The sequence below is a fragment of the Dreissena polymorpha genome, chromosome 11, assembly GCF_020536995.1.
Source record: "Dreissena polymorpha isolate Duluth1 chromosome 11, UMN_Dpol_1.0, whole genome shotgun sequence".
Lineage (NCBI taxonomy): Eukaryota > Metazoa > Mollusca > Bivalvia > Myida > Dreissenidae > Dreissena > Dreissena polymorpha.
In genome coordinates, this window is record NC_068365.1 from 38,338,068 (window position 1) to 38,364,690 (window position 26,623).

The 26,623-nt window shown below is 35.9% G+C and overlaps 2 protein-coding genes across 4 annotated transcripts in view; one reads left to right on the forward strand and one right to left on the reverse strand.

Annotated features, from left to right (window-relative positions):
* The window catches only part of LOC127851698 (profilin-4-like), a 28,144-nt gene extending 16,346 nt beyond the window's left edge, over positions 1-11,798 (forward strand). For all 3 annotated transcript variants that reach the window (XM_052385551.1, XM_052385550.1, XM_052385549.1), the window contains exons 3-5: positions 2,886-3,020; positions 8,708-8,813; positions 11,624-11,798. In XM_052385551.1, the coding sequence (XP_052241511.1) occupies positions 2,886-3,020; positions 8,708-8,813; positions 11,624-11,652 (270 nt within the window). In that variant the 3' untranslated portion in view covers positions 11,653-11,798. The remainder of the gene's footprint in view (positions 1-2,885; positions 3,021-8,707; positions 8,814-11,623) is intronic.
* Positions 11,799-12,339: 541 nt separating this feature from the next.
* On the reverse strand, positions 12,340-25,886 carry LOC127851695 (chloride intracellular channel protein 5-like). Its single transcript, XM_052385545.1, has 5 exons — positions 25,692-25,886; positions 24,453-24,800; positions 22,213-22,386; positions 17,188-17,365; positions 12,340-15,679 (listed from the first exon to the last, which is right to left on the reverse strand). The coding sequence occupies exons 1-5, from the start codon at positions 25,776-25,778 to the stop codon at positions 15,555-15,557; spliced, it is 912 nt and encodes a 303-aa protein (XP_052241505.1). The 5' UTR covers positions 25,779-25,886; the 3' UTR covers positions 12,340-15,554.
* Positions 25,887-26,623: the final 737 nt, after the last annotated feature.

The following is a 26,623-nucleotide window of genomic DNA, read 5'->3' on the forward strand; positions in this document are numbered from 1 at the left end:
ATACAGCAGTGTGCCATAGTGGGGAGGAAAGACTGCTCTGTGAGAGCCAGCTCTGTAGGATTCAATGTAAGTATATGTGTGGGTGTGTATAACACATACAGCAGTGTGCCATAGTGGGGAGAAAAACTGATCTGTGAGAGCCAGCTCTGTAGAATTCAAGTTAAGTATATGTGTGGGTGTGTATAACATGTACAGCAGTGTGCCATAGTGTGGAGGAAAGACTGATCTGTGAGAGCCAGCTCTGTAGGATTCAAGTTAAGTATATGTGTGGGTGTGTATAACATGTACAGCAGTGTGCCATAATGAGGAGGAAAGACTGCTCTGTGAGGGCCAGCTCTGTAGAATTCAATGTAAGTATATGTGTGAGTGTGTATAACACATGTATACAGCAGTGTGCCATTGTGGGGAGCAAGGATGTCTCTTCTTAACAAAAATCCAGTTTAGTCAGAAAGTTTTGTCCCTAATAAGCAGACTGCATAGGCTTATCAGTGGCATTACTTAACACATATGCATATTGCTTGTTTTCCAAGAGGGGGTCTCGAATACACTTTCCTGCATTCATAAGTGATGAACACTTTTGGATTTATGACTGTTTATTGGCCAATAAACTGACCTGAAGGTCTGAGGCAGAGGAATTTAATTAGGCGGTTGTAGTTGTTCATGTTGTTAGATGGCCAGATGGCAGAACAACAAAGGTTACAGGCAATATAATTTCAATACTAAATGGTTGTGACCAAATTTGTATATGCTCATGTACAGGGAATTACATTTTATATACCTGCATTTAAATGTTGGTGGTTGTTTTTGTGTTTCAGTGGTCATTAGTGGTTAGTTTAATAAAGAAAAAGTGTGTATAAAAAACTCTGTGAGTTTCATGTTAGACTCTTTAATTCTCTATGACTACAGGGACAATGTTCAAGTACCAAAGGCAAGTAACTCCGGAGTAATCTTGCCTTCTTTAATGTTTTGTAAAATACAGTTTTCTCCCTTCATCCATTAATGTAAGACCATTTTCCTTTTCTGGGCTAGATCTCGCCTTATTATGCATATATCTGGTACATGGTATTTCTAAATGTAAATGACATTGTTGTAAATGCAAGTGTACTCATGTGGAATAGGCTTTGGGTTTATGTTTTCACGCACCATGCATTTATTGCTACAAATTCAATTATATAATGCATCTAAAGATTAGTGCTGCAACGATACGCCAAAAAACGTATTGCAATATATTGTCAGTTTAAAAACCCGTATGGCAATATATTGCAATATATTGCTACATGTAACTTGTGTTAGAATATTTAAACTCGCCAGCTTATCAATAAAACCAACTTAATTACATGAACATAAACTTTGTATTGTTTGTTTAGGTTCTAGTTATATCCTTTTGGCAATTCTAGCCTTTTTTACAAAATGCTTTATAAACACAATTTACTCTGTTTTTGGCTTGACAAAGCATTTTGTTATGAAAGATTAGTATTGTCATTTTGTCCATTGGATATTCCCATTAAACATTAAGAATAATAACCTGAAAGAGAATTGTGGAGGTTTAAAAGCCGGTCGTGAAACTTATCAGAATGCTGTTACCTAATTTTTTTATATCATTATTACTTCTGTTTATAATAACATCAATTTACAGTTTCACAATGTATTATGTAGTGGTTTTTTTCCGTATTTCCACAAGGTTCATCTTAAATTTAACAGTATGACATGCAAAAGCAGATCTTGCGGACTCCCATGTATAAACGCTACTCTGTATAATAAACTGCTATTTTTACGTAACAATTTATTTTTACTCAACACCGATTTGGTTTTGTTTTTGTAACTTGATATCATTATTTTGGATGGCTTTTCTGGACGAAATGTGGATGAATTTTTGTAGAATGTTTTACCGGTATGATGAAAATTGTATTGCAATACAATATGCGGATTGCGTATTGCGATAAATACCGATGTACCGGTATATTGTTGCAGCACTACTAAAGATAGGATCTATCTATCTATATATACTGTCTAACTCCCCTTTCGGGTATTATCGACAGGTATTACAATATATGTATCCCAGAAAAGCATTCTTTTCGAAAAATCCACTAATCGGCTGGTACAAATAAAGCTGACCCATTTATAATCCTTTCAAAATCACATACTGTATCTACTGTTATTTGAATCAAGCTATCATTGGTTGATATAATGGACCAGCGTTGTTGTACAGAGGGATAAGTGGGTATTTTCTGAACTCGAGCAAATTCCGGGGTAAGTCTGTTACAATGTTCAATGACAAAAACAAGTTTTGGAGATTGACCAAGCAGACTACTAATTTGTGAAGCAAATAACAGCTTGTTTCTTTTTAAACGATGTTTCATTTGTATTTCTAGAAGTAAATAGGACAAAATGAAAACTCAATTAAAGTGTACATACCCAATAAGTCAAGGAGGTTAAGGTTGTCTAAATTAGCTGTATGATCACTCCATTAGACTGGAAAACATTTGAATTTAAATTGCAAAGTAAACGCCTGCAAAAGAAACCAACTGCGTTTGTCTTATAAGGCCCATTCAAGCATAAAGGCGTGTATTTTACCTCCTTTGGTTTACATAATTTATGCATGCATTATCTGTCAAAACAACAATTATGCATGTAAGTTAACAATTAACCCATTAATGCCTAGCATCTAGAAATAATGCCTTGGCAAACAGTGTAGACCCAGATGAGACACCGCATGATGCGGTGTCTCATCAGGGTATTCGCTGTTTGCTTAAAGGAATTTCTGTAAGAAATATTCTAAATATAGAAATAAATATACTAGACATCCCTAATTTTGGAAATAAATTGATCCAGTTTAGAAAGATCGGACAGTCCACTAGGCATAAATGGGTTAAAATGTGTTACAGCTGTACCAGGACCAGGTTCAAGTGCTGTTGGACGCATTCAAGAACCCACCACAGACCAGGGAGGAGGGAATCTACTTTGACGACCGACAGTTCAAATGTGTGCGAGCAGACAAAACATCCATCTACGGAAAATGTGTATGTTTTTCAGTATTAAAGTATTTATAAGTTACTGTTTTGGAAAATGTGTATTAATAGATAACATACTGCAACAATTATTTTAAACATGTTAATGCATCGGATCTGTAGTAAATATACTATTCAAAATTTTGGAAAACGTGTAAAATGTATGCCCTACTACAAGTGTTTTATTATCTTCTGATGTCCAGGTATTGCATGTTTTAAGAACTGTTGTTTTTTATGCACCCACAAATGGGGACTCTTCAAGCATTGCACATGTTCGTCATACATGTTCACAAGTAAATCCTTAACTTTGTGAACTCAACTTCTCTTTCACTGCTGGTTGTACTTCAATCAAGCCTTTACAGTTTAATGACCTTAATTTTAAAATGATTGTCAAGAAAGGAAATTTCGCCACCCCAGTTTGTCAGAATTGCTGCCCTTTGTCCTTTTTTAGCTCACCTGAGCACAACGTGCTCATGGTTAGCTTTTGTGGTTGCCTTTTGTCCGTCGTCCATCGTGCGTCGTCAGCATTTTGCCTTGTGAACACTCCAGAGGCCACATTTATTGTCTGATCTTCATGAAACTTGGTCAGAACATTTGTCCTATTGATACCTCGACTGAGTTCGAAACTGGGTCATGCTGGGTCAAAAACTAGGTCACTAGGTAAAAAAAAAACAACTTGTGAACACTGTAGAAGTCACATTTGATGCCCAATCTTCATGTAACTTTGTCAAAATGTTTGTCTAAATGATATGTTGGATGAGTTCAAAAATGGTTCCGGTCCATTGAAAAACATGGCCGCCAGGGGGCGGGGAAGTATTCCTTATATGGCTATAGAGAAACATTGTGAACACTTTAAAAGTCACAATTATTGCCCAATCATCATGAAACTTGGTCAAAACATTGGTTTCATTGATATCTCGGACAAGTTCGAAAATGGTCCAAATCGGTGAAAAAACATGGCCGCCAGGGGGCGGGGCTGTTTTCTCTATATTTCCTTATATGGCTATAGTAAAACCTTGTTAACACTCTAGAGGCCACATTTATTTTCCGATTTTCATGAAACTTGCTCAGAAGATTTGTCCCAATGATATCTTGGATGAGTTCAAAAATGGTAACCTTTGCTTGAAAAACATGGCTGCCAAGGGGCGGGGCATTTTTTCTAATATGGCTATATATGGCTATAGTAAATCTTGTTAACACTCTAGAGGCCACATTTATTGTCCAATCTTCATGAAACTTGGTCAGAAGATTCATCCCAATAATATCTTGGACGAGTTCGAAAATGATGCCGGTTGGTTGAAAAACATGGCCGCCAGGGGGCGGGGCATTTTTCCATATATGGCTAAATTAAAACCTAGTTAACACTCTAGAGGCCACATTTATTGTCCAATCTTCATGACATTTTGTCAGAAGATTTGTCTTATTGATATCTTGGATGAGATCGAAAATGGTTACGTTTGCTTGAAAAACATGGCTGCCAAGGGGCGGGGCATTTTCCTTATATGGCTATAGTAAAATCTTGTTAACACTCTAGAGGCAACATTTATAGTCCGATCTTCATGAAACTCGGTCAGAAGATTCATCGCAATAATATCTTCGAAGAGTTCAAAAATGATGCTGGCTGGTTGAAAAACATGGCCACCACGGGGTTGGGGCATTTTTCCTTATATGGCTATAGTAAAACCTTGTTAACACTCTGGAGGTCACATTTATTTTCTGATCATCATGAAACTTGGTCAGAAGATTTGTCCCAATGATATCTTGGATGAGTTCGAAAATGGTTTTGGTTGCTTATAAAACATGGCCACCAGGTGGCAGGGCATTTTTCCTTATATGGCTATAGTAAAACCTTGTTATCACTCTAGAGGCCACATTTATTGTCCAATCTTCATGAAATTTGGTCAGAAGATTGGTCTCAATGATATCTTGGATGAGTTGGAAATAATTATGTTTGCTTGAAAAACATGGCTTCCAAGGGGCGGGGCATTTTTCCTTATATGGCTATATATAGTAAAACCTTGTTAACACTCTAGAGGCCACATTTATTTTCTTATCTTCATGAAACATGATCAGAAGATTTGTCCCAATAATTTATTGTTATCTCAGGTGAGCGACTTTGGGCCTTTCAGGCCCTCTTGTTTTGTACAGAATATAACCCTTAATCACTTAGATACGTGTTTTGACACATCTAGTCTATTAGAAAGTTACATTTAATTTAATACCTTTCTTACTAAATTCAAGGTTTAAATTTTCATTTCCAACCCTAGTTACTGATGAGCAGCAAACAGCATAAAACCTGAACAGCCTGCGAGTGACTCGCAGGCTGTTCTGGTTGTATGCTGGTTGCAAAAGCCATTTTCACTTTGCTTCTTATGGGATAAAGGGTTAATAGTCACCAAAAACATTTTGTACTCAATTCCTCTTAAACTGCTTGGTGGAGTATCATTTGCTTTAACTTTCACATTTGAATGACTTGATGAGGTGAACTTAAAGGAAGGAATTGTAGCTGCAACAAATGTTGTGGACCTAAGACCCTTTTGTAATATTTCAAGTATTGGGGATGTATGGAGTTAAATTAAAGCAAGGCCTCTATCGTTAACTTAATGGTGGATTTGTCTGTATCGAAACATGTGTAGTGGGGATCAGACCAGTGTCTGAGACATAGCAAGATTGATTTCCATTTAAAGATATGCAACTTGCTCTGGGAAAATGGGGCTTAATGCATATGCGCAAGTTTTGTCTCACCTTTTCATGTGCAGTCCGCACAGGCTAATTAATGGCAACACTTCCCACCTAGATTGGATTTTGGTTTAGAAGAGACTTCCTTTAAAGCCTCTGACCTTTCAAACAGTACCGCTTTTCAAACCAAAAGTAGGATTTCTATATGAATATGTCCATTTCGACAAACGCGATGATTTTTAAGTTTACAAGGGCAAAAAAGACAGATTTCTACATTGTAACCACGAGATATATTCTAATTGGCATAGATAAAATTAAATTTATAGCCTAGTTAGCAAGTAATTTATTATTTTTCAACGGTACACTGTACCGCTTTTAAAACCGAAAGTAGGATTTCTAGACATATACGTCCATTGGGACAAACGCGATTATTTTTAAGTTTTAATGCGCAAAAAAGACGGATTTCTATCTTGTAAACACCAGATGTATTCTATTTGGCATAAATAAAATATGTTTCTTATTTATACTTAAATTTACTATGTCAAATAAGTTGTTTGGCTTTAAACAAAAACAATCCAGTATTGTGCACACAGGCTAATCTGTGACATTCTATGCACATGCACTAAGCCCTGTCTTGGCATACTTCAACTTGCAGCATGTCCATAGACATGTCCTATCTTGGCATACTTCAACTTGCAGCATGTCCATAGACATGTCCTATCTTGGCATACTTCAACTTGCAGCATGTCCATAGACATGTCCTATCTTGGCATACTTCAACTTGCAGCATGTCCATACACATGTCCTATCTTGGCATACTACAACTTGCAGCATGTCCATAGACATGTCCTATCTTGGCATTCTTCAACTTGCAGCATGTCCATAGACATGTCCTAGGAAATCATCTGTAAACAGTGTAATGTTCAGACCTGATTTGGTGTTATCATTTGTGATTCATGCAATTGAAGTATGCTATCTTATATTATTATCAACACCTGGGTACAAGATTTATGAGACGATAACCCCCTCCTGTATAGCATTTTATAATTGATACGACTAAGTTGACCTATGAAATGAATTTTAAGAAAATAACAATCCACATTGCCATTTATAATTTTAAATAACCATTTTAGAAGTATCGTAGTGTACAGAATACAGTGTTTTAAGCAGCAGTCTCAGAAAATTGGGCTTAATGCATGTGCTTAATATGTAGTCTCAGATTAGCCAGTGCAGTCAACACAGGCTAGTCAGGCACGATCAGTGCAGTCAACACAGGCTATTCAGGGACGATACTTTCTAGCCAGTGCAGTCAACACAGGCTAGTCAGGGACGATACTTTCTGCTTACACTGAATTTTCGTTTAGAAGAGACTTGAAGAGACTTTCTTTAAACTAAACTTTTCACAAATTAGAAAGTGTCTTCCCTGTTTAGCCTCCTAGCCTGTGTGGACTGCACAGGTTAATCTGAGATGACACTTTACGCACATGCATTAAGCCCAGTATTCTCAGAATGTTTCTATATTCATGCTGACAATCTATTGCTCCGTGATAGTCACTGACTGCATAAGAGCATTTTAAATATGGGGTTGAGGCAACAAAATTTGTAGGTACCTCTCCTTAAAATGGTTTTAAATAACTGCAATGTATGATAACAGCATCAAGTACCTGAGTATAAAGACTGTATTTCATTATTTTATCTCTCACATTTTCTAAATAATGACAGGTTGAGTTTAGAGTTGGCATATAAAACCAAACTCAGTATTTTATTTTTTAATGTTCACATAATGAATGACTTTTTTTAACTTTTTGGTCCCTTTTAAGTAAGTTGACATTCTGGGCCTAAATGTTGTTGAAAGAAAAACTTTGTTGATACAAATCTTATTGTAATATCTTTTTTCATTGTTTTATGCATCAGATCAAGTGTTGCTTTGTGAATTACGTCTTGTTGTAAACTTGTAACAAGTCAAAACAATATGCATAATATATGACACTTTCCCGCTCTGAAAGAAAGTGAAAATGGTTTAACCCTTACAGCGCTGGAACCGAATTTTAATTTTTGCAAACAATTTGGATCTAGATGATCAGGATCCAAACTGTTTGCTATTCTGATAGTATTCTTTGAAAAAAATCGAAGAAAATGCTAATTTTAGAAATTCAGCAGACGACATTTTTAGCAGATGGCAAATTACCCAGCATGCAAAGGGTTAATGCAACAAGCATAAAACAGGAACAGCTTGCAAGTTACTAGCAGACTGTTCAGGTTTTATGTTGTTTGTTACTAAACAGCTGCAAATGAATCCTTTAAAACTTGTATCTATTAACCTTTTTATGCCCAGTGGACTCTCCCATCCTTCTAAATTGGACCAATTTATTTCCAAAATTAGGGGTGTCAAGTGTATTTATTTCTATATTTAGAATATTTCATAAAGAAATTCATTTAAGCAAACAGCGCAGACCCAGATGAGACGCCGCATTATGCGGCGTCTCATCTGGGTCTACGCTGTTTGCAATGTCCTTTTTTCAGGACGCTAGGCATAAATGGGTTAACCTTTTCCCCTATCAGAAGCAAAGTGAACATGGCTTTTGCAACCAGCATAAAACCAGAACTGCCTGCGAGTAACTCGCAGTCTGTTCAGGTTCTATGCTGTTTGCTACTCATCAGTATCTTAGGGTTGGAAATGAAGCCTTTTAAACTTGAATATATTAAAAAAGGTCTTAAATTTAAATTCATTTTCTAAAGGACTTCAAATGCGTTGAAATACGTATCTAAGTGGTAAAGGGTTAAGAAAGGTCTTTAATTTGATTGGATTATTACGTAGGAGACTTCAAGGTCAATGTCAAATGTGGATCTGAGTGGTAAAGGATTAAGTCTAAGAATTGTAAGTAAATACTGCCTCTGTCTTAAGACCATATTTTTGGTCCTCTTTAGGTGGCCACCACATTAAAACAATCAAAGAAAAAACATGGGCAGATATTGCACAGGATTACCCATATCACATGCTTGTAAATCTGTCTCTGCAGGAGAACCGAGGTCTGATCCTGGTGAAGACACTTACTCTGCTGGTCATCGCGACCTACAGTGACTCCATGTATCCCAGTGTGTGTGTGGAGGCAGTGGAGAAACTAGGTAAGTCAAGGTCACAAAATGTCAAGGTAATAGTACAAGCTACCTACAATGACTCCATGTACCCCAGTCTGTGTGCGTGGAGGCTGGCAGGCACAGAACATAGGTAACTATGACAACCTACAGTGACTCCATGTATCCCAGTAACTTGGTATGTCAAGGTCACAGTGGGTCAGAGTAACAGTACAAGGTCATCACGACCTACAGTGACTCCATGTACCCAGGGTGTGTGTGCAGGCTGTAGACAAACTAGGTAACTATAACAACCTACAGTGACTCCATGTACCCCAATGTGTGTGTGTGTGGAGGCAGTAGAGAAACTAGGTAACTATGACAACCTACAGTGACTCCATGTACCCCAGTGTGTGTGTAGAGGCAGTAGAGAAACTAGGTAACTATGACAACCTACAGTAACTCCATGAACCTAGTGTTTGTGTGTGGAGGCAGTAGAGAAACTAGGTAACTATGGTAACCAGTCTCTACAATGGAACAGTGGGATTAAAAGGACAGTTTCACAATTTGGAACTGGAAAATCATTGCTCCAGAATGTTGATACTAAAATAGAAATGCTATGAGGTTTGCTATACATAAATTTTTTTTAAATCTTAAAAAATTACAGATATTTGTAAGAGATTTTATCTTAAACACCAACATGTATTAAACATAGGTAAGTTTTTACAAAAAGTGTTTCTTGCACTCAAACACCTGTGAGACTGTACCTTTGAAAGTCAAGTGTAGTCATGGATTTACTGCCCGTTTATGCATGCCAGGCACAACTTCTAATTACGCTGTAAGGCACTGTACCATGATTTATGCGCCTTATGCCTGTATTCAAAACTTGATATAAACGCTTAAATTAATTATTATCATGATAATCATACTATAATTAGGTTTAACAAGCATGCTTACAACTGATTATTTCAGGTAAACTTCCATAATTTATTTAATGAAGATAAATGTGAAATTAAGAAAAAGATGTTTGGTTGGGCATGGAAGACAGTTTTTTGTTGTCTGCTTAGGTTTTGAGTTTGATCCTTGACTGCAGCTGCAATTTAATGAGACTCGTTCTGGGAAAATGGGGCTTAATGCATGTGTTTGATGAGTTGTCCCAGATTAGCCCGTGCAGACTTGGAAGACATATTCTGGTGTTATAGAATTTTTTGTTTAAAGAAGTCTTTTATAAACAAAAATTCAAGTTTTGGTGGACAGTGTCGTCTTTGATTAGCCTGTGCAGAATTCACAGGCTAATCGTGGAGAACACTAAACGCATATGCATTAAACCCATTTTCCCAGGCAGAAATAAATTTGGTTTTTAACTTCATGTATACGCTAATTGTTCCTGCCTCGTGTTTGTCTGCAGTCTTCCAGCGTGTCAGTGATCTCAGTTTGTCTATTGTTGCATTATGGTTTTTACTGATGTGCAAGGATGCAATTCAATAATGCAACAGAGGATTTACATTTTAAATCTGTGTGTCATATGTTGACATTTAGATAGCTTTATGCATCATGTCACGGTGCTGTTGCTGTGCATTGCTCACCGCTCTGTGACTAAGCATGGGCACAGCTTTCAACAGATCTCCAAGTGTCTTTCAACAGATGTCAAGTGTTTTTTGTGTACTTCACGAGTACAAACTTTCAAGCTTTTAAAAACTGTCTCTTTTGTAAACGGTTCTTATTACAATACTTTTATCTTAGTTGCTGGCCTATTTATCTGAAGTTGTACATTTTGATAACACAATAATTGTTGTGTTCAATTAGCATCAATTATTGTTGAGATCAATTAACATTAAGATTTACATCATAACAAGAATGTTAGTCATTTAACAATATGAAAAATGTCATGTAAATGGAAAAAATAAGTAATAATTCAAGCATGTCAAATTCCCATTAATTAGCATTCCTTTACCATGAACCTCTTTGCTATTAAACAATACTCATTATTTTGCTGTTTATAAGGTCACAACTTTTGACATAACGTAGCCGAGTATTGCTGCATGAAATTTTTATTTAGTATGATACATGTGCTGGTATGTGTATCCTGGTTGTGTGCTATGAATCATGAGGTAAAACATAAAACTGCTCATTCTTATCATTTTATCAGATAAACAAATGAGCCGCACTCTGTGAAAAGGGGGCTAAATGCATGTGCCTAAAGTTTCGTCCCAGATTAGCCTGCGCAATTCGCACATGCTAATCAGGGAGGCCACTTTTCACCTTAACTGGGTTTTTCCTCAAGAGAGACGAAAAATATTAAAGCGGAAAGTGTCGTCCCTTATTAGCCTGTGCGGGCTGCACAGGCTAATCTGGGAGGACACTTTACGCACATGCATTAAACCCCTTTTTAACAGAGCACGGCCCAAATACAACATTAATCAGATGCCCAGAATGTCAAAAAAGTCAGTTGTTTGCTCCAACTTATATCTCAACAATAGTGTAGAAAAGTTGGCCAAGCTTTTTTCATTTAGTTCACTTTTAAAACTATACTCGAGTGATTTCCAATTTCTGTTTTCATACAAACCTTACAGGAAATGTTGAGACATCAGAGACACATATGATTAACTCTTTCAGTGCGGGAACCGAATTTTGAAGGCCTTTGCAAACAGTTTGGATCCAGATGAGACGCCACAAAACGTGGCGTCTCATCAGGATCCAAACTGTTTGCTATTCTGATAGTGTTCTTTGAAAAAAATCGAAGAAAATGCTAATTTTAGAAATTCAGCAGAAGACATTTTAGCAGACGACAAATTTCCCAGCATGCAAAGGGTTAAAGCATGTACAACAGCACATTCAAAACATTCCTTGTACTGTTTCAGCGGATTATTTTAAAGAGAAGGGCAAGTGAACCAAGTGAGGCAGAGAGGATGACAGAATTTCCTCCATCTTAAGTCATCACAAGATTACCATGAATGAACAGATCTGCATTTCATTGTCTGTAAATGTTTGTTGTTAATATTTCACATTCCGTCCAATAAAATATTGTTTACAATGCTTCTTGTTTTATTGCCTGATAAAAATCTAGCATGATCACTCAAAATCCTGCGCATCGAGAGTTTACCTTTATGAGGTTCTCAAGTTAACGTATTTCAGAACAGTAATTTATTATGGTATGCTTCCATTGAATGAACCCATTTGGAAACTAACATATCCCAATGTTTTGAAGGCCTTTGCAAACAGTTTGGATCCAGATGAGACACGACAGAACGTGGCATCTCATCAGGATCCAAACTGTTTGCTATTCTGATAGTATTCTTTGAAAAAAATCGAAGAAAATGCTAATTGTACAAATTCAGCAGACGACATTTTAGCAGACAACAAATTTCCCAGCATACAAAAGGTTAACTAATACCAATCGGGCTGTGAGCAGTCCACATTTTCGTAGTTGTTCGGTTATTTTTTAGCGACTTTACTTCAGAGGATTGGGGAATGAAGGGATTCTGAAATAAAAGTTCAAAATACATCAACTGTTCATGGGACACCCATTGGTTCAAACCTTGTCATGTGACAGCATTTCAAACAAACACCATTCTGATTCCTATTTCACAATTTATTGGTAATACAATGCTATAATACACATTGAAATCCATATTATACAGATACATGTATAAAAAGCTTTTATATGTCTCTGCCCACTATATATTGGCTAGAAGTAACTAGAAAAACTCTTGTACAAATATTGTGCATTCAAATATTCAATAGGGAATTCAAAAAAAACGGTTTGTAAGCAGTAATACTTCAATTCTAATTTAGGTGCCATTTCAAAAATAGTTTTTGTTGTTTCAGATATGGCACACTGTTTTAAACTCCTTAAAGCATATTTACCGATATACACAACATTTCAACTCAATAGCAAAGAAATCACAAAATACACATATTAGTTCTAATTAATATTATAATTAACGTAATTTGATTTCATGACTTGTTCAGGTATAAATCTTTTCTTGTTAATTTATGTTGGACTATATTACAAGTCCATGTTGGATTACCTTATATACATAGTTTAATATTCACATTCGTAAGTCTGATAAGATAATTATTATTTGAGAATGTAGCTAGAATCATTTAAGGACTGAATAAACTGCACAACATTTTGTATTGAGCAAAACTTGACAGCAAGTTAGAAATACATTTAGGAGAAAAGAAGAAAAATATGTATAGAAGAATATACCTCACTAATTCATAGATTATCTTCAAATTGAAAAACGACTTATAAACATGGCTGGTCACATAAAACTGACAACTTTTCGATCATGATTTTAATACATTGGCGATGAAATTCAGCAATAGACAAACTTCAATCACCATTTTAAGTCCTTAGCAGTAAATTTCAGCAATGGCCATAGTTGAATAAAAAAAATTACATTTGAACACAAATTGTCTCTAATTACTCCAAAACATAAAACAGTCCATTAAATAAAACTTTCCGATTTTTGAAAAAACAAACACAAAGCTGATAAAAAAAATCCTTTTTTTTAAGTCCATTTCCTTTCAACTTTTTATCTAGGTATTTTACACACTTCTGCCATTAAATGAATGGTTGTTAACACTGTTTTCAAGTAGCACTAAAAATCACAGCTCCCATTTATTCATTGCGTAGAAAAACCAGAGCAATGCAAAACTTGTGCATATCAAAGAAATACAATGAAGGATGATGAACATCCCAAAGCTTGCAGGAATAATAATCTAAATTGGAATATGCAGGAAAAGGCAATGCTCACACTTTCTGTGCTAAACAAGGCAGTGGTATACAGTCTGCCCCAATATCACACTGACAAACTATAATTACCAACCAAAACTTAAGATTTGGGGAAAAAAATCAACAAATGAAACTATGATGTAAAATGTCAGACTTAAGAAATAAGTCTTATAGAGGTTGATGCTGTAGTCAGAAGTTGTATTTTTGGTAGTTCATGTTTAAGAGTTATTAGAGCAAGGACTTGAATATTATTCACGTGAACATCTGACCTGTTAGAATTGGTTGTGAATGTGGGTCACGGTTGATTGGGTCAGCGTGTGATAATAGACGTCATTTTAAATAGATAGCCTAAGCAAGATGATAGTAGTAAAGGAAGCAAGGCACATTATTACAGGTACAACAAAAAAATACAACAAGGGTCGCCAGGGGGCAGGGAAACCCTAGTGTATATTCTCCACCCCCTGGTCCAACCTCTGAAATGATTGGCAAGGAAATGTATACAACTAAAACAACAGCAAATATCTAACATCTGTCTATGAACAATAACTCTTGATCAAAAATTAAAAAAATATTCTTTTCAACAAGAACTTTCCTTTTTTGTACTATTGAACTATGGGTAATATCATATATAATTAATACACAAAACTGTTTAAACATGATTACACAAATAACTTGCATTAAAGAAGACAAGAAAAATTACAATGAACCCTAAAAATCCCTTTTTGTGAGACTTAACAACAAGCTGACATAGCAGCTTTTGACCCAATAAAAAAATAAACGTAAATAAATGAATTTAACAAGGAGCTGTGTTTTTTTACTGAACAAAATTAAGCAAGTTTACTCTTATTATGCAATTGATAAACATAGTCAACTATAAAACATTGATAAACATAGTCAACTATAAAACATTGATAAACATAGTCAACTATAAAACATTGTTTTCTTCCTTCTTCAACTGGATTTAATCGATCAAATGGTTAGGATGGCAAAAGTCTTTGTTTTATTTATTTGTCTCACCATATATGCATATTTTTATGAAGACAACAATTAAATGCCAGGGGGAAAAAAGCATACATTAAGTAGCATTTAAGAAGTTTGAACACAGACAATAACACCTTGTGTTTAAATATTAATAACTAGTAGTAAAATGTAAGGCAATCACATCATTCAAAAGTTGAAGTGCAATAAAAGGTGAATGGATAATGTGTGTCTTCTGTTTATGTTTGAAAGCATTTAAGAACTGAAACACTGACTCTCTAAGCTAAGAAGAGCACCAGATGTTAATTTGTTCATCCTACAACGCTACCTAGCCTAGTTTGTAACTAAACACAACCTTACTGGTGTACACAAACATGTAATCAGATTTTAAGGCAACACAAAACAATTACATTCATTTTCAATGATACAATGATATGTAAGACTTATGGGAAAGAAACACTCCTGACAACTTTTTCAAAATATGCAATGTTTATTTCTGTAATTCTCGGGGTCTTAAAACTGTCTGAAACCTTAACTACTGTTACAGAGATTAGGTATACAAATATAACATGGAATATGGCGTAACAACTAAAAGTATCACAGTATTTGTACATGACTTTAAAAGATTTTTTCATATAAATAAGGCTACTTCATATTTAATTCTAATTGTTAATACTTTTTTGTCAAGTACATGTAATATGCATACACGGTTCTTCAATTCGTACAATTAATGAATCCTTATGATCACACTGTGTAGACGCACGGTTAGATACATAAATCCCGGCCTAATTACAAAAAAAACAACACAAGTTTCTATGTATACACTTCTGTGTTAGAAGCAAAATGTACAGCTGTTACAATTAGCAAATTCTGGATGTACAAACAGTGCAGTCATCTTCAATAACAAATTATCTTTAAACATTTCTTAAAACATACTATTGTGTAGCGAAAAATAAAACTTTGCTTTTGTATAAAGAAACCGCAAGTTTTCTTGTGTATGCAATGCCTGCAGTTCAATGCAAGAAGGGCTCCATCAGCCTGCCCGCAACGGCCTTTAACCATGGTGACAAAGACTAGTCGTCCATGTCATCAACAACATCGTCGTCGTCTCCGTTGGCACTGGTATCTTTCAGGGTGGCAGCAACATCGTCGGGAATTGAGTTTGTTTTCTTGTTGGTTGTCTCCACACCAAACACACCTGTAACACACGAGGTGAAGTATATGGGTTTCGCTCTGGGAAAACTGGGCTTAATGCATGTGCTGAAAGTGTCGTCACATGTTAGCCTGCGCAGTCTGCAGAAGTTAATCAGCGACAACACTTTCTGCCGAGTTTGAATTTTCATAATAATTATTGGTAACTTTTACATCATCAAGCAACTATACTTTTATCAAATATAAAGTGAACGGATGCTAAAATTCCCTATTCTAATGTAAAGGACATATTCCCAATAAATTAAGAAAAACCCATGAAACATCCACCAAACGAAACACATTTTCTCTTTTTTCCGCATAAAAATATTAAGTCAATTAAAGTACAAGAAAGTAGCTATAACTTAATAGGTTTGTAGCTCTAACTTCATAGGTTTGTGCTATCTAATGGCTTAACAAAAATGGTGTAAAAAATGTATCATACATGATTATAACAAGAGATGTGTTTGTCAGAAACACAATGCCCCCCTTCTGCTGTGAAGCCATATATTTGACCTTTGACCTTGAAGGATGACCTTGACCTTTCACCACTCAAAATGTGCAGCTCCATGAAATACACATGCATGCCAAATATCAAGTTGCTATCTTCAATATTGCAAAAGTTATGCCCAATATTTAAGTTTTTGGACGGACTTACCAACAATTAAAAAACTCTATGCCACACTTCAGGGGCATAACAATTGGGGGTCATGGAGAATAACTGCCATTTGAGATTGATGTTAATTATGAAAATATTTTTGATGTTTGATGTTTGTTCAATACAATAAAAAATACAAAAAAATTCCCTGCCATTATAAAACAATTTCTTTCACCAATGAAGTCTTGAACTTCACTGAATTTGATTAAACACAGAACTTTTCTGACTTTTAATCAACCTTAAGACAAGTTCTAGGAAAGAAATCATTTAAAGAATTGCTTCAACAAAACCTTAATGTTCTTGAAAGGAAAAAAAGACATAACTGTTAAACATAATTTAAATATATTGATATCCCATTAACCCTTACAGTGCTGGAACCAAATTTTGAAGGCCTTTGCAAACAGTTTGGATCCAGATGAGACGCCACAGAACGTGGCGTCTCATCAGGATTCAAACTGTTTGCTATTCTGATAGTATTCTTTGAAAAAAAACGAAGAAAATGATTATTTTAGAAATTCAGCAGACGACATTTTAGCAGACGACAAATTTCCCAGCATGCAAAGGGTTAATAGCAATAAGGATTCTTCATCATCCCAGGTTTGAGATTCTGCTAATATTGAAATGTATAAACAAAGACCATACAATTTTCAAGAAGAAACCTTTCAGAATTCAGGATTTTGTGCTTTTGATCAATGGTGAAAATTAATGGTTGTGTGCTTTTAATGAGCGTTCAGTCATCAAGATTGTGTGCTTTTAATCCGCCTTCAGATTTCATTATTTTCAGCTTTAAATCAGGCATCGGAATTAATAATTTTCAACTTTTAATCAGTCAAAAGTTTTTTCCTCAAACATCACTCTACCTTTAATTCCCATTTTCCTGAACTCATTCAAGTTTGCGTCAGGAAATCGAGTCCAGTGGAACTTGCAGAGATCTGCGTCTGTAGGCAGTGTCTCAGAGAAGGCAGGGGAGTTGTAGGCGTCCTTTAGGTACCGCCATAAGTTACGGTACGTCTTCGGTATCTCGTAACCTCGAAAATACTGAAAGGTTAGGGGAAACATTGCATAATATAGTTTCCAGTTTAATGATATGCACACAGTACAAGAAGTGAGTCCTGTTCTGGGAAAACTGGGCTAAATGCATGTTTGTACAGGCACATGCTCATACGGGTCAACACTTTCCGGCTAAACTGGCTTTTTTAAAGAGACTTATTTTAAACAAAAACAAGAGGGCCATGTTGGCCCTGTATCGCCAGGGTTTTTTTGGCCCGATTTTATAGCCGAAATTTGGCTATGTTCCCAATCTCAAAAAGTATACTTTTTTCAAAATGTGGCAAAAAAATCCCTATTTCCAAAAAAAAAAAAAAAAAATTATTTTTTTTTTAGAAAGAAGTCTAATGCTTATTTTATCTCAATTTTAATTAAATTACATCTAATAAAGTATTATATGATTATGTTCTTTTAATTTGAATGATTATAAAGAGTTATATCAAATTTAGTATTTCCCTAATCAGTGGACTTTTCATGTGGAAAAAAAGGCTAATGAATTTATTTTCCCAATTTCATGAAAATGCTGATAAAATTCCCAATTCCAAAGCCATGGGCTATCTTCCCAAAAAGTGGAATAAAAACCTGATCGCTCCACTGTTTTTTATGCGAAAAAAGCGTGCAATGCGCATGGGTTGAAATGTACTCAAGCATGTGACTTTCTCTTCTATCCCTCGTCCCACTGGGCGCTTAAAGTTGGAAGGTTGAGCATTTTTATACATGGAAAACGTTACTACGGTGTTAACTAAACAGACTAAAAAGCCCGGGAATTGTCGCACAGGTCCTTTGCTTATAATGTAGGTACATTTATCTCTCCATAAGATATTGTCTTTCTTTCTATTTCACATATTTTTAGATGATTAAGATCAAATCTACGCATGTTCTACAAGATTAATGAAAGTTCCTTCATTCAATCATGAATCTTTTTCCAAAATTCCAAAAAGTGTTTTTAGGTTTCAAAGTTTCTGTTACTTATATAGTTCATGACATATGCAAAATACCTAATGACGTAGATCACAGGGCTCTCGCTAGGATTTTAAAACAGGAGTCCATGGACTCCTTCCTTGGAAAAAGTAGGAGTCCAAAAGGAAAAAGAAGAAGTCCAAAAGGAAAAAGTAGGAGTCCAGTTGCATTTTGCACACATCTTCAAATTTTTAGCAAAATATACATAATTTTCTTATTGGTTTTATTATTAAAAACCCACATTACACTAGTCCTTACTTGAATGTCTAGTTTTAATCAGTGTAGATGCAATTAACAAAACACATTCTTTATCAAATGCCAAATTCGACAATCGCCAGAAAGGGGTAATATTAGCCATATAGAACTAATCATTTAATTACCACTCTTTACTTCAAATACGGCAAATATTCGGTAGAAAGATAAAAAGTGGTCAGCTTAGAAATATTTATTTATGGGTATTGTCACGTTGTTTTTTTCACTTGCTAATCTCTTTATACAATTTAGCGTCCAGTTCCTATTTTGTGGGCAGACGATGATATTAACTGTGTATTCAATGTATACAGTGTCTGCGCATGAATCATGAATGACCACATATTATCCGATAGCTCCACCCATTCTCACATTTCATTTGACAACGTCATTTCATGTGTAAGCGAGCTTGATATTGATTGGCCCAGCTAGCATGCGCGCTTCCATAATAAAAAGGTCACGCGTGGTTGCTTACTATGGTGCAGACCGGGTTTCGCTTTTTGTTTGAATGCTTACGCTGACAATAAAAACAAATTGAAAACCAGTCCAGATTTGAATGGCGGACAATTTCGGCACATTTCAACTGCTTGATACGATGCAATTTTCGATATTTTTATTGCAAAAAACGTGCGTACCAGAGACTCTGGATTGGTTTGGAACATGCGTCCTTTTTCAAATTTATGCATAAAAATACGCATAATTAAGCGTTTCCGAGAGCCCTGGATCACCTGAACTTTACTTAATTCTTGAGGCATTAGTGAGTGTAGCAGGATTATTAACGTGGTGAAGAAATTGTTTATTGTACAAAGAAGATATTTGCCTGAGGAAACATAAAGTTACGAGTTTTTCAGGTTCATGAAGTGCCGAAAGGCAGTAGGAATGATAACTTTGTAGAGGTTGTTTGTTAAACAAAGTTAATGTTTATGAGACAAAAAATTAAATTATAATTCATCAAGATGTTGCGATCATGGCAACACTACTTGCATATGGCGTGAGGTTTAAAGAGATATCATGACAAACAAGGGCTGTTTGTAAAACATGCATGCCCCCCACAGGGATGGAAACTAACATTTTACAATTGGTTGCCTACACGGGCAACCATCTTTTGTATTTTGGTTGCCCAGCTAAAGACTAACGAGCCCAGTACCATGTTCATGTAGTGTCATGTGTATATAAGACTTTCTTTATATAAAATTAAAGATAAATAAACAACAACATTGCTTCATTGACAAACTGTCTCAGTTTTATGTCACAAGTCTGAGTTTAATCATTTTATTGGCTTTGATAAATGCATTTTATTAAACTAATTATTAACTCACAGACGCAACTTTTATTAAATGTTAAATTGCAATGAATTGTTTCAAGCTTAAAAGCAATTTGCCCAGCCGGACTACTAACTTTTGAATTTGAGTTGCCCAGGCCAAAATGTACTGGCCCCGGGCAGGGGTTTTTTTTACTAAGAAAGTGACGCCGATATTCGGCGTCTTCCCCTACCAGAATTTTTCCCCTAAAAATAACATTTCCCCCAAAAAAATATAATTTTCACCCAAATATAATATTTTACCCTCAAAGACATGTTTTTTTTCTTTTGGGAAAGTCGACACGTATCCAATTTGTACCATGTACAACGATCTCGCTCTCTCTCTCTCTCTCCCGACAAACACTCAAATCTGGGAATCCCAGTGATTCTATATATAGCTCTTAAAGTATGTCATGGAAACCGGGTAACTAATCGTATTAATCATGTGACTATTTTACTGGATTCCGGTCTTGCGCGAGAAGGGTGTTTCGTCAATTAATTACCGGAAACCAGTCGAATTTTCATCCGGGTTATATGAAAGCCAAGATATAAACGTTAAAACAGAAAAAAAGTCTCACAATTGGCGTTCATACACGAACAAAATAAAACGATCGGACTCGGAAAATATTAATTGCGTTGACGCATTTTTTAAGAATGAATCATCAAAAACCGTTGAAACCCAGCAGGATTCGGAGGTACATGTTATCAACATCGATTAATACTGTCGGATTATTGTGAAAGTGAAAGTAGACAATCGGCAGCTGCCGCACCTTTCCCTTCCAATACTGTAGCAGATCTATATCGTCAACCCATTCATCATGAAATTGAAATCATAATATTGACATCGTTCCCCGGCCCCAGTTGAAAACATTTCTCATTATTAGATCTACACCTGCAACTATATTTAGGACTTTGACTTTAATATCATACTTGTTCATGTGTTTAAGAACAAAAAGGTCAGAGACATGCCTCTTTTTTTAAAACAAAACCTGAAGTCTGTAGGCGAGTTATAGACATTAAAATTTTTTCCCCAAATATGTCTCTTTTGCGCTCGATTTTCCCCTTTTACCCAGCGTCCAGCGTCTTCCCCTTTTTCTAAAAAAAACCCCTGCCGGGCTCACGGGCATCCACTAATTTCCATCCCTGCCCCATATGGGCTGTCCGTTGTAGTGACAGCCATTGTGTGAATACGTTTTTTGTCACTGTTACCTTGACCTTTGACCTAGTGACCTGAAAATCAATAGGGGTCATCTGCGAGTCACGATCAATGTACCTATGAAGTGTTATGATCCTAGGCAAAAGCATTCTTGAGTTATCATCCGAAAATCATTTTACTATTTCGGGTCACCGTGACCTTGACCTTTTACCTTGTGACCTCAAAATCAATAGGGGTCATCTGCGAGTCATGATCAATCTACCCATGAAGTTTCATGATCCTAGGCGTATGCGTTCTTGAGTTATCATCCGGAAACCATTTTACTATTTCGGGTCACCGTGACCTTTGACCTAGTGACCTCAAAACCAATAGGGGTCATCTGCAAGTCATGATCAATCTACCTATGAAGTTTCATGATCCTAGCCCCAAGCGTTCTTGAGTTATCATCCGGAAACCACCTGGTGGACGGACCGACAGACCAACCGACCGACATGTGCAAAGCAATATACCCCCTCTTCTTCGAAGGGGGGCATAACAATAAGCTTGACCTAACTTTTCTTTACAGAGATTTTTTTCCTTCTTTATAAAGTACCGGTAAACGGCAGTTTCCCAATTTCGAAAAAACTACAAATTTCCCAATTGCTGGCCTAAAAATTCCCAATTTGAGGTGAAAAAAAAAAATAAAAATTTTTTTTGGATAATGCAACATTTTGTTAGTTTCCCTGTGCAGCTCTATGGTTTGAACCTAGGTAAATATAATATTGACAGCTTGAAAACACTTAGTTATCAATTTTAAAGTATTTGGGAGCATAAAATCAAATACACCAATTTCCCAATTTGAGGGTTTTACGACTCGATTTTTCCCAATTTGAGGGTTTTCACGACTCAATTTTTCCAAATTGGACCTGTACGGGTACTTTTCCCAATTGGAAAAAAAATGGCTGCTTTACTTTTTCCATCTGACATTGGTTACCTGTCATGTTTGTTTTTGAAAAATACTAGGATTGCCATATAATGAAATAAGGTATCTGACCTATTCTTTGATAGGTTGCAAGTAATAGACTTAGCGACAGTCATGTTATAAACAAGGGGATTGTTCACAGCATCAGTGTAATGTTGTTATAAATCACGTTCAACCCAGTCCCTATGTGAGGGCTGTCTAGATTGTCTCACCTTGCCTGCCACGATGATGTGCTGCAGACGAGGAAGGAGGAAGCAGTCAGTGTAGGAGAGCATGTCTCCCTCCAGGAACGTGCTGTCATTGGTGGCCAGGTGGTCCTCTACAGACTGCAGGATATTAGTCAACACCCCCTCGGACTTCAAACCCTTCATGAACGCGTTGAATTGCTGAAGACAAAATGAAGGAGTTTACTAAGTGAAGTCTGAAAAATGATTTCAATGAATTGCTAAGTTGTTCAGGGTGAAAATTCTTTCCAATTCAAAAAGAATTTATTTTCCCAAATGTCTGCCAATATTCCAAAGTCAAGTTTTTAATTTATTATTTAAAACATGTGTGTTTTTTTCCATTCAAAACCAGGTCCGGTAATCTGCCCCCATTCCCAATGGAGACAAGAAACCGTCAGAGACAGGTGATGCTCCCCAAAGGTTTTTTGTCACAATATTGCACTATATATTAAAAACAAGGGACAAAATTGTCACAAAACCAGGTTTTCATTGTGAAAAAAAAATCTGATAAAGGGAGAAAACTCAATCTGAACTTTTGAAATGACCAAAAAAAATTAACCCCCTTTGTAAGTTTTTTTTTTTTTTAAATCTATTTTTAGTTGAGGCGACCTTGACATTGGAGATATTGACGTGATTCTTTCGTGGGACACACCGTCCCATGATGGTGAACAAATGTGCCAAATGATTTTAAAATCTCACAATGAATGACATAGTTATGGCCAGGACAAGCTCATTTATGGCCATTTTTGACCTTTGAACTCAAAGTGTGACCTTGACCTTGGAGATATCGACGTAATTATTTCGCGCGACACACCGTCCAATAATGGTGAACAAATGTGCCAAATGATTTTAAAATCTGACGATGAACAACATAGTTATGGCTCGGACAAGCTCATTTATGGCCATTTTTGACCTTTGAACTCAAAGTGTGACCTTGACCTTGGAGATATCGACGTAATTATTTCGCGCGACACACCGTCCAATGATGGTGAACAAATGTGCCAAATGATTTTAAAATCTGACAATGAACGACATAGTTATGGCCCGGACAAGCTTATTCCGCCAGCCCGCCCGCATTCGCCAATCTAATAACCAGTTTTTTCCTTCGGAAAACCTGGTTAAAAAGGAAACGTCTTAAGGGGCATAACTTTGGACAAATTAATACGATGGATGGTTTAGCAACTTAAAAATTTCAAAGGGCTATAACTCTCTAAATAAATCATCTAACTAGAACCCACAAATAACATGTGCATCTCCTCAAGGTAGGTAAACTTTCCATAAAGCTTCATTGAATTCCAGTCAGTAGTTGGGGGACAAGAATTGCACTACATGCACATGTACAGTTAATGGAAAATTTCAAAGGGCCATAACTCTGTGAAAAATCATCCGACCAGAACCGGCTGATAATATGCACATCTCCTCTTGGTAGTGAAGCTTCCCATAAAGTTTAATTGAATTCCAGTCATTAATTGCTGAGAAATAGCCCGGACAAAAATTATGCACGGACGGATGGACACACACGCACGGACAGACGAAGCGGCGACAATAATTTTTTGCTAAAAAGTATGGGAGCTAAACGTTGCCGATAGAAGGTTTCAAAAAAAATATAAAATACTTTGTTCAATTCCCATCCATATAAGTTCAACCATAGTAAATATTATACTGAAAACACTTGTATTCTCAATTTTGAAGCATTTTTAGCAAAACAGCAACACCATTAATTTCCCCATTTTAGTCAAAACGCCGCAAATTTTCCCAATCCAAAGGGACCCAGCCCCATTCCCAAAATGGTGAAAAAAACAATGAATCTCCTTATAAGTTACACCTTAGACAATGTATTGTTACAAACCCTGATTCTCAATTTTATACCATTTGCAAGGAAAAAAACACACAACTTAACTTACCAATTTAAGTAAAAAATCTAAAAAGTTTTTGAACCGCAGACAGAACAATAATGATTACAGAGTTGAAATATAGTCTATACAAACTTACAGAGTTGAAATAGAGTCTGGATAAACTGAAGTTAGTTCTTGCTCCCCACTCCGAAAGGATAAAGCGTAAAACTTTAAACCGTAATAAAATAATTGCAGTATATATGCATTGAAAAAAAAACGTCTTTGCGAAAAATGTCTGTTGTGATAGGCAAAGTATTTACTTGTTAATATGTACATGTCATTTTAGGTCCAAACATTTTTATTTTTGCAAAACTGCCAAAACAAACTTTTTACCGTGGAAATGCCATCTATTTTCCCCAATATGTGATCTTTCAAGTTCTTTGGCCTTTTCAAATGTGGACAGTCGAAATTCACTGAATCAAAGAAGTCTTCCACCTTGTCAGCAGACTCGGGCATAACACCAGCGATTGACTGTCCATTAATGTCTTTACCACTAATCCCCTCAACAAACGGGTAAATTTTAGCCCTGTTTTTGTCTTTAAAGTCTGCTGGTGGGTTCACTTGACTCACAGTCCACACTTTAAAGTCAACATTTTTCTCCTGAGCAAGGATGTAAGAAAGCATAAATCCTTGCTGACTCATAGGACACGCCCCTTGTGTTTCGTTGTCAATCAGTGATGCCTGAAAATAGTCAATTAGCCATAATTAAAGTAACTAAGCAATATGTGTTTGTTGGCCAAAAAAAAGTTCCCTTCATGCAACAGTAATATTTCAATTGTTGTTTGTTTACAACTTATTTTAATACTGATAAAAATCAATAACAAACCAATATTGTAGATACGTGTATTGTAGATGAAGTATCTTCAAAAAAAACATGTACAGTAAGACAGACTAATAATGGTAAATTATGTAAACGCAGAGTTTCCAATCCATCATGTACGGAAGTAAAATCCATTTATCAAATTCCAATTTATTCATAGTGGAATTTCTACTTCAGGTCATGCAACAAAAACTAAATGATGCAACACCGGATCCCTTATAGAGTGTTGACTGGAGATCTGCTTAGACAATAGAATATGACATGCTAAAAATTTTGTGATTTTGGTGCATGTATTAGGTCATTTTACAGTCGCATTAATCATACGCCCTTAACATAAGTTTATAGAAATCCTTTCACCTAAAAAAGAAATCGATAATACACAGCTTTAACTATCTTTAATTTCAACTTCTGAATATTTTACCTAAAGCATGCCTATTGGTTTATCTCAACATTCAAATGCCGACCCTGGGTTTGGTTACTTTCCCCCTCCCCCTCCATTGGGCTTAAGGTTAATTTCCAACCAAGAACAATAACTCCAACCACTTGTGAATATTGGTAAACGCGTGTATTTGTACACATTGACAACTTGGTATCAACATAAAAAACATATGGCACATGAAAACACTAGTACCTAATAAAAAGAATCTAAAGCTTACATTGTACTGAAATTAATAAGCAGGTGACAGTTCGCGATATGTGCTCGAAAATTCCAGGGACAAGCGAGTAATAAAGTAAGTTTAATTGGTGCATACCCGAATATACAGATCGTATTTTGGAATATCGCTCGTTTCATCAGGCGCCTGTGTCCCGTTGGCAACATCTGTGCCGTCGTCACTCATTTCTGCAGCGTTTTGGCTTCAGAAAACTTGGTAAATTTTAACTTTCAATCACTTTCGGCCTCGCCCCAAATAATATGGTGAAAGCGCATGCGCGAAAAGCCGGATACTCTTACACGTCACGTGTCTAATATCTTCTATCTCACAATGCTATGAATAATTATCAAATAAATTTTCTCAAATGCAAAAACATTTGTGTGCGCAGTAAAATGCGCGCACTATTTTTTTAGCTAAACTATATAAGGGCATAACTTGAAAAATATTTTATAATGTTATAAATATAAAAATATATACCAAAACAAAACTGAAACTAACAAGATACGCTAAACTACTAGTATATTTTTAACAAAGGTATAGGGTTGTGAGACTTAACATTAACGACTGTTTCAGGCACAACCATCACTTTCAGCGTCCTTTAAACCATATAAATGAATTTAAGGTTCGGAATACTATCAAATTAACCACGGTCGATTAAATTGCAACAGTTAGCAAGACGTTTGAGACAGGGACGTAATTAACGCCCCGTGTTTTAAGTTTATTTTATTTAGATTTACACAAACCCTATCAAACCCGCGCACTTGACGCCCACTAAATAAGCCTAATAAGATAGTATGCTATGTGGCTAAGTGTTTTTTCTGTCGATTTATGTAATTTAGAGAATGTAGATCTACTGTAATTAGCTTCAACAGCATCCATACTGTATTGCAAATGGTCCATAGCAAAAGTTATATGATAAAATGCACATACACAATGCTTCTTTAATGCACCAAAAAACATATAAAATACACGTATTCTATAGGTCTTTGAATGCACGACAATCAGAGAAAGCTGGGCAAATTTCATGAAAT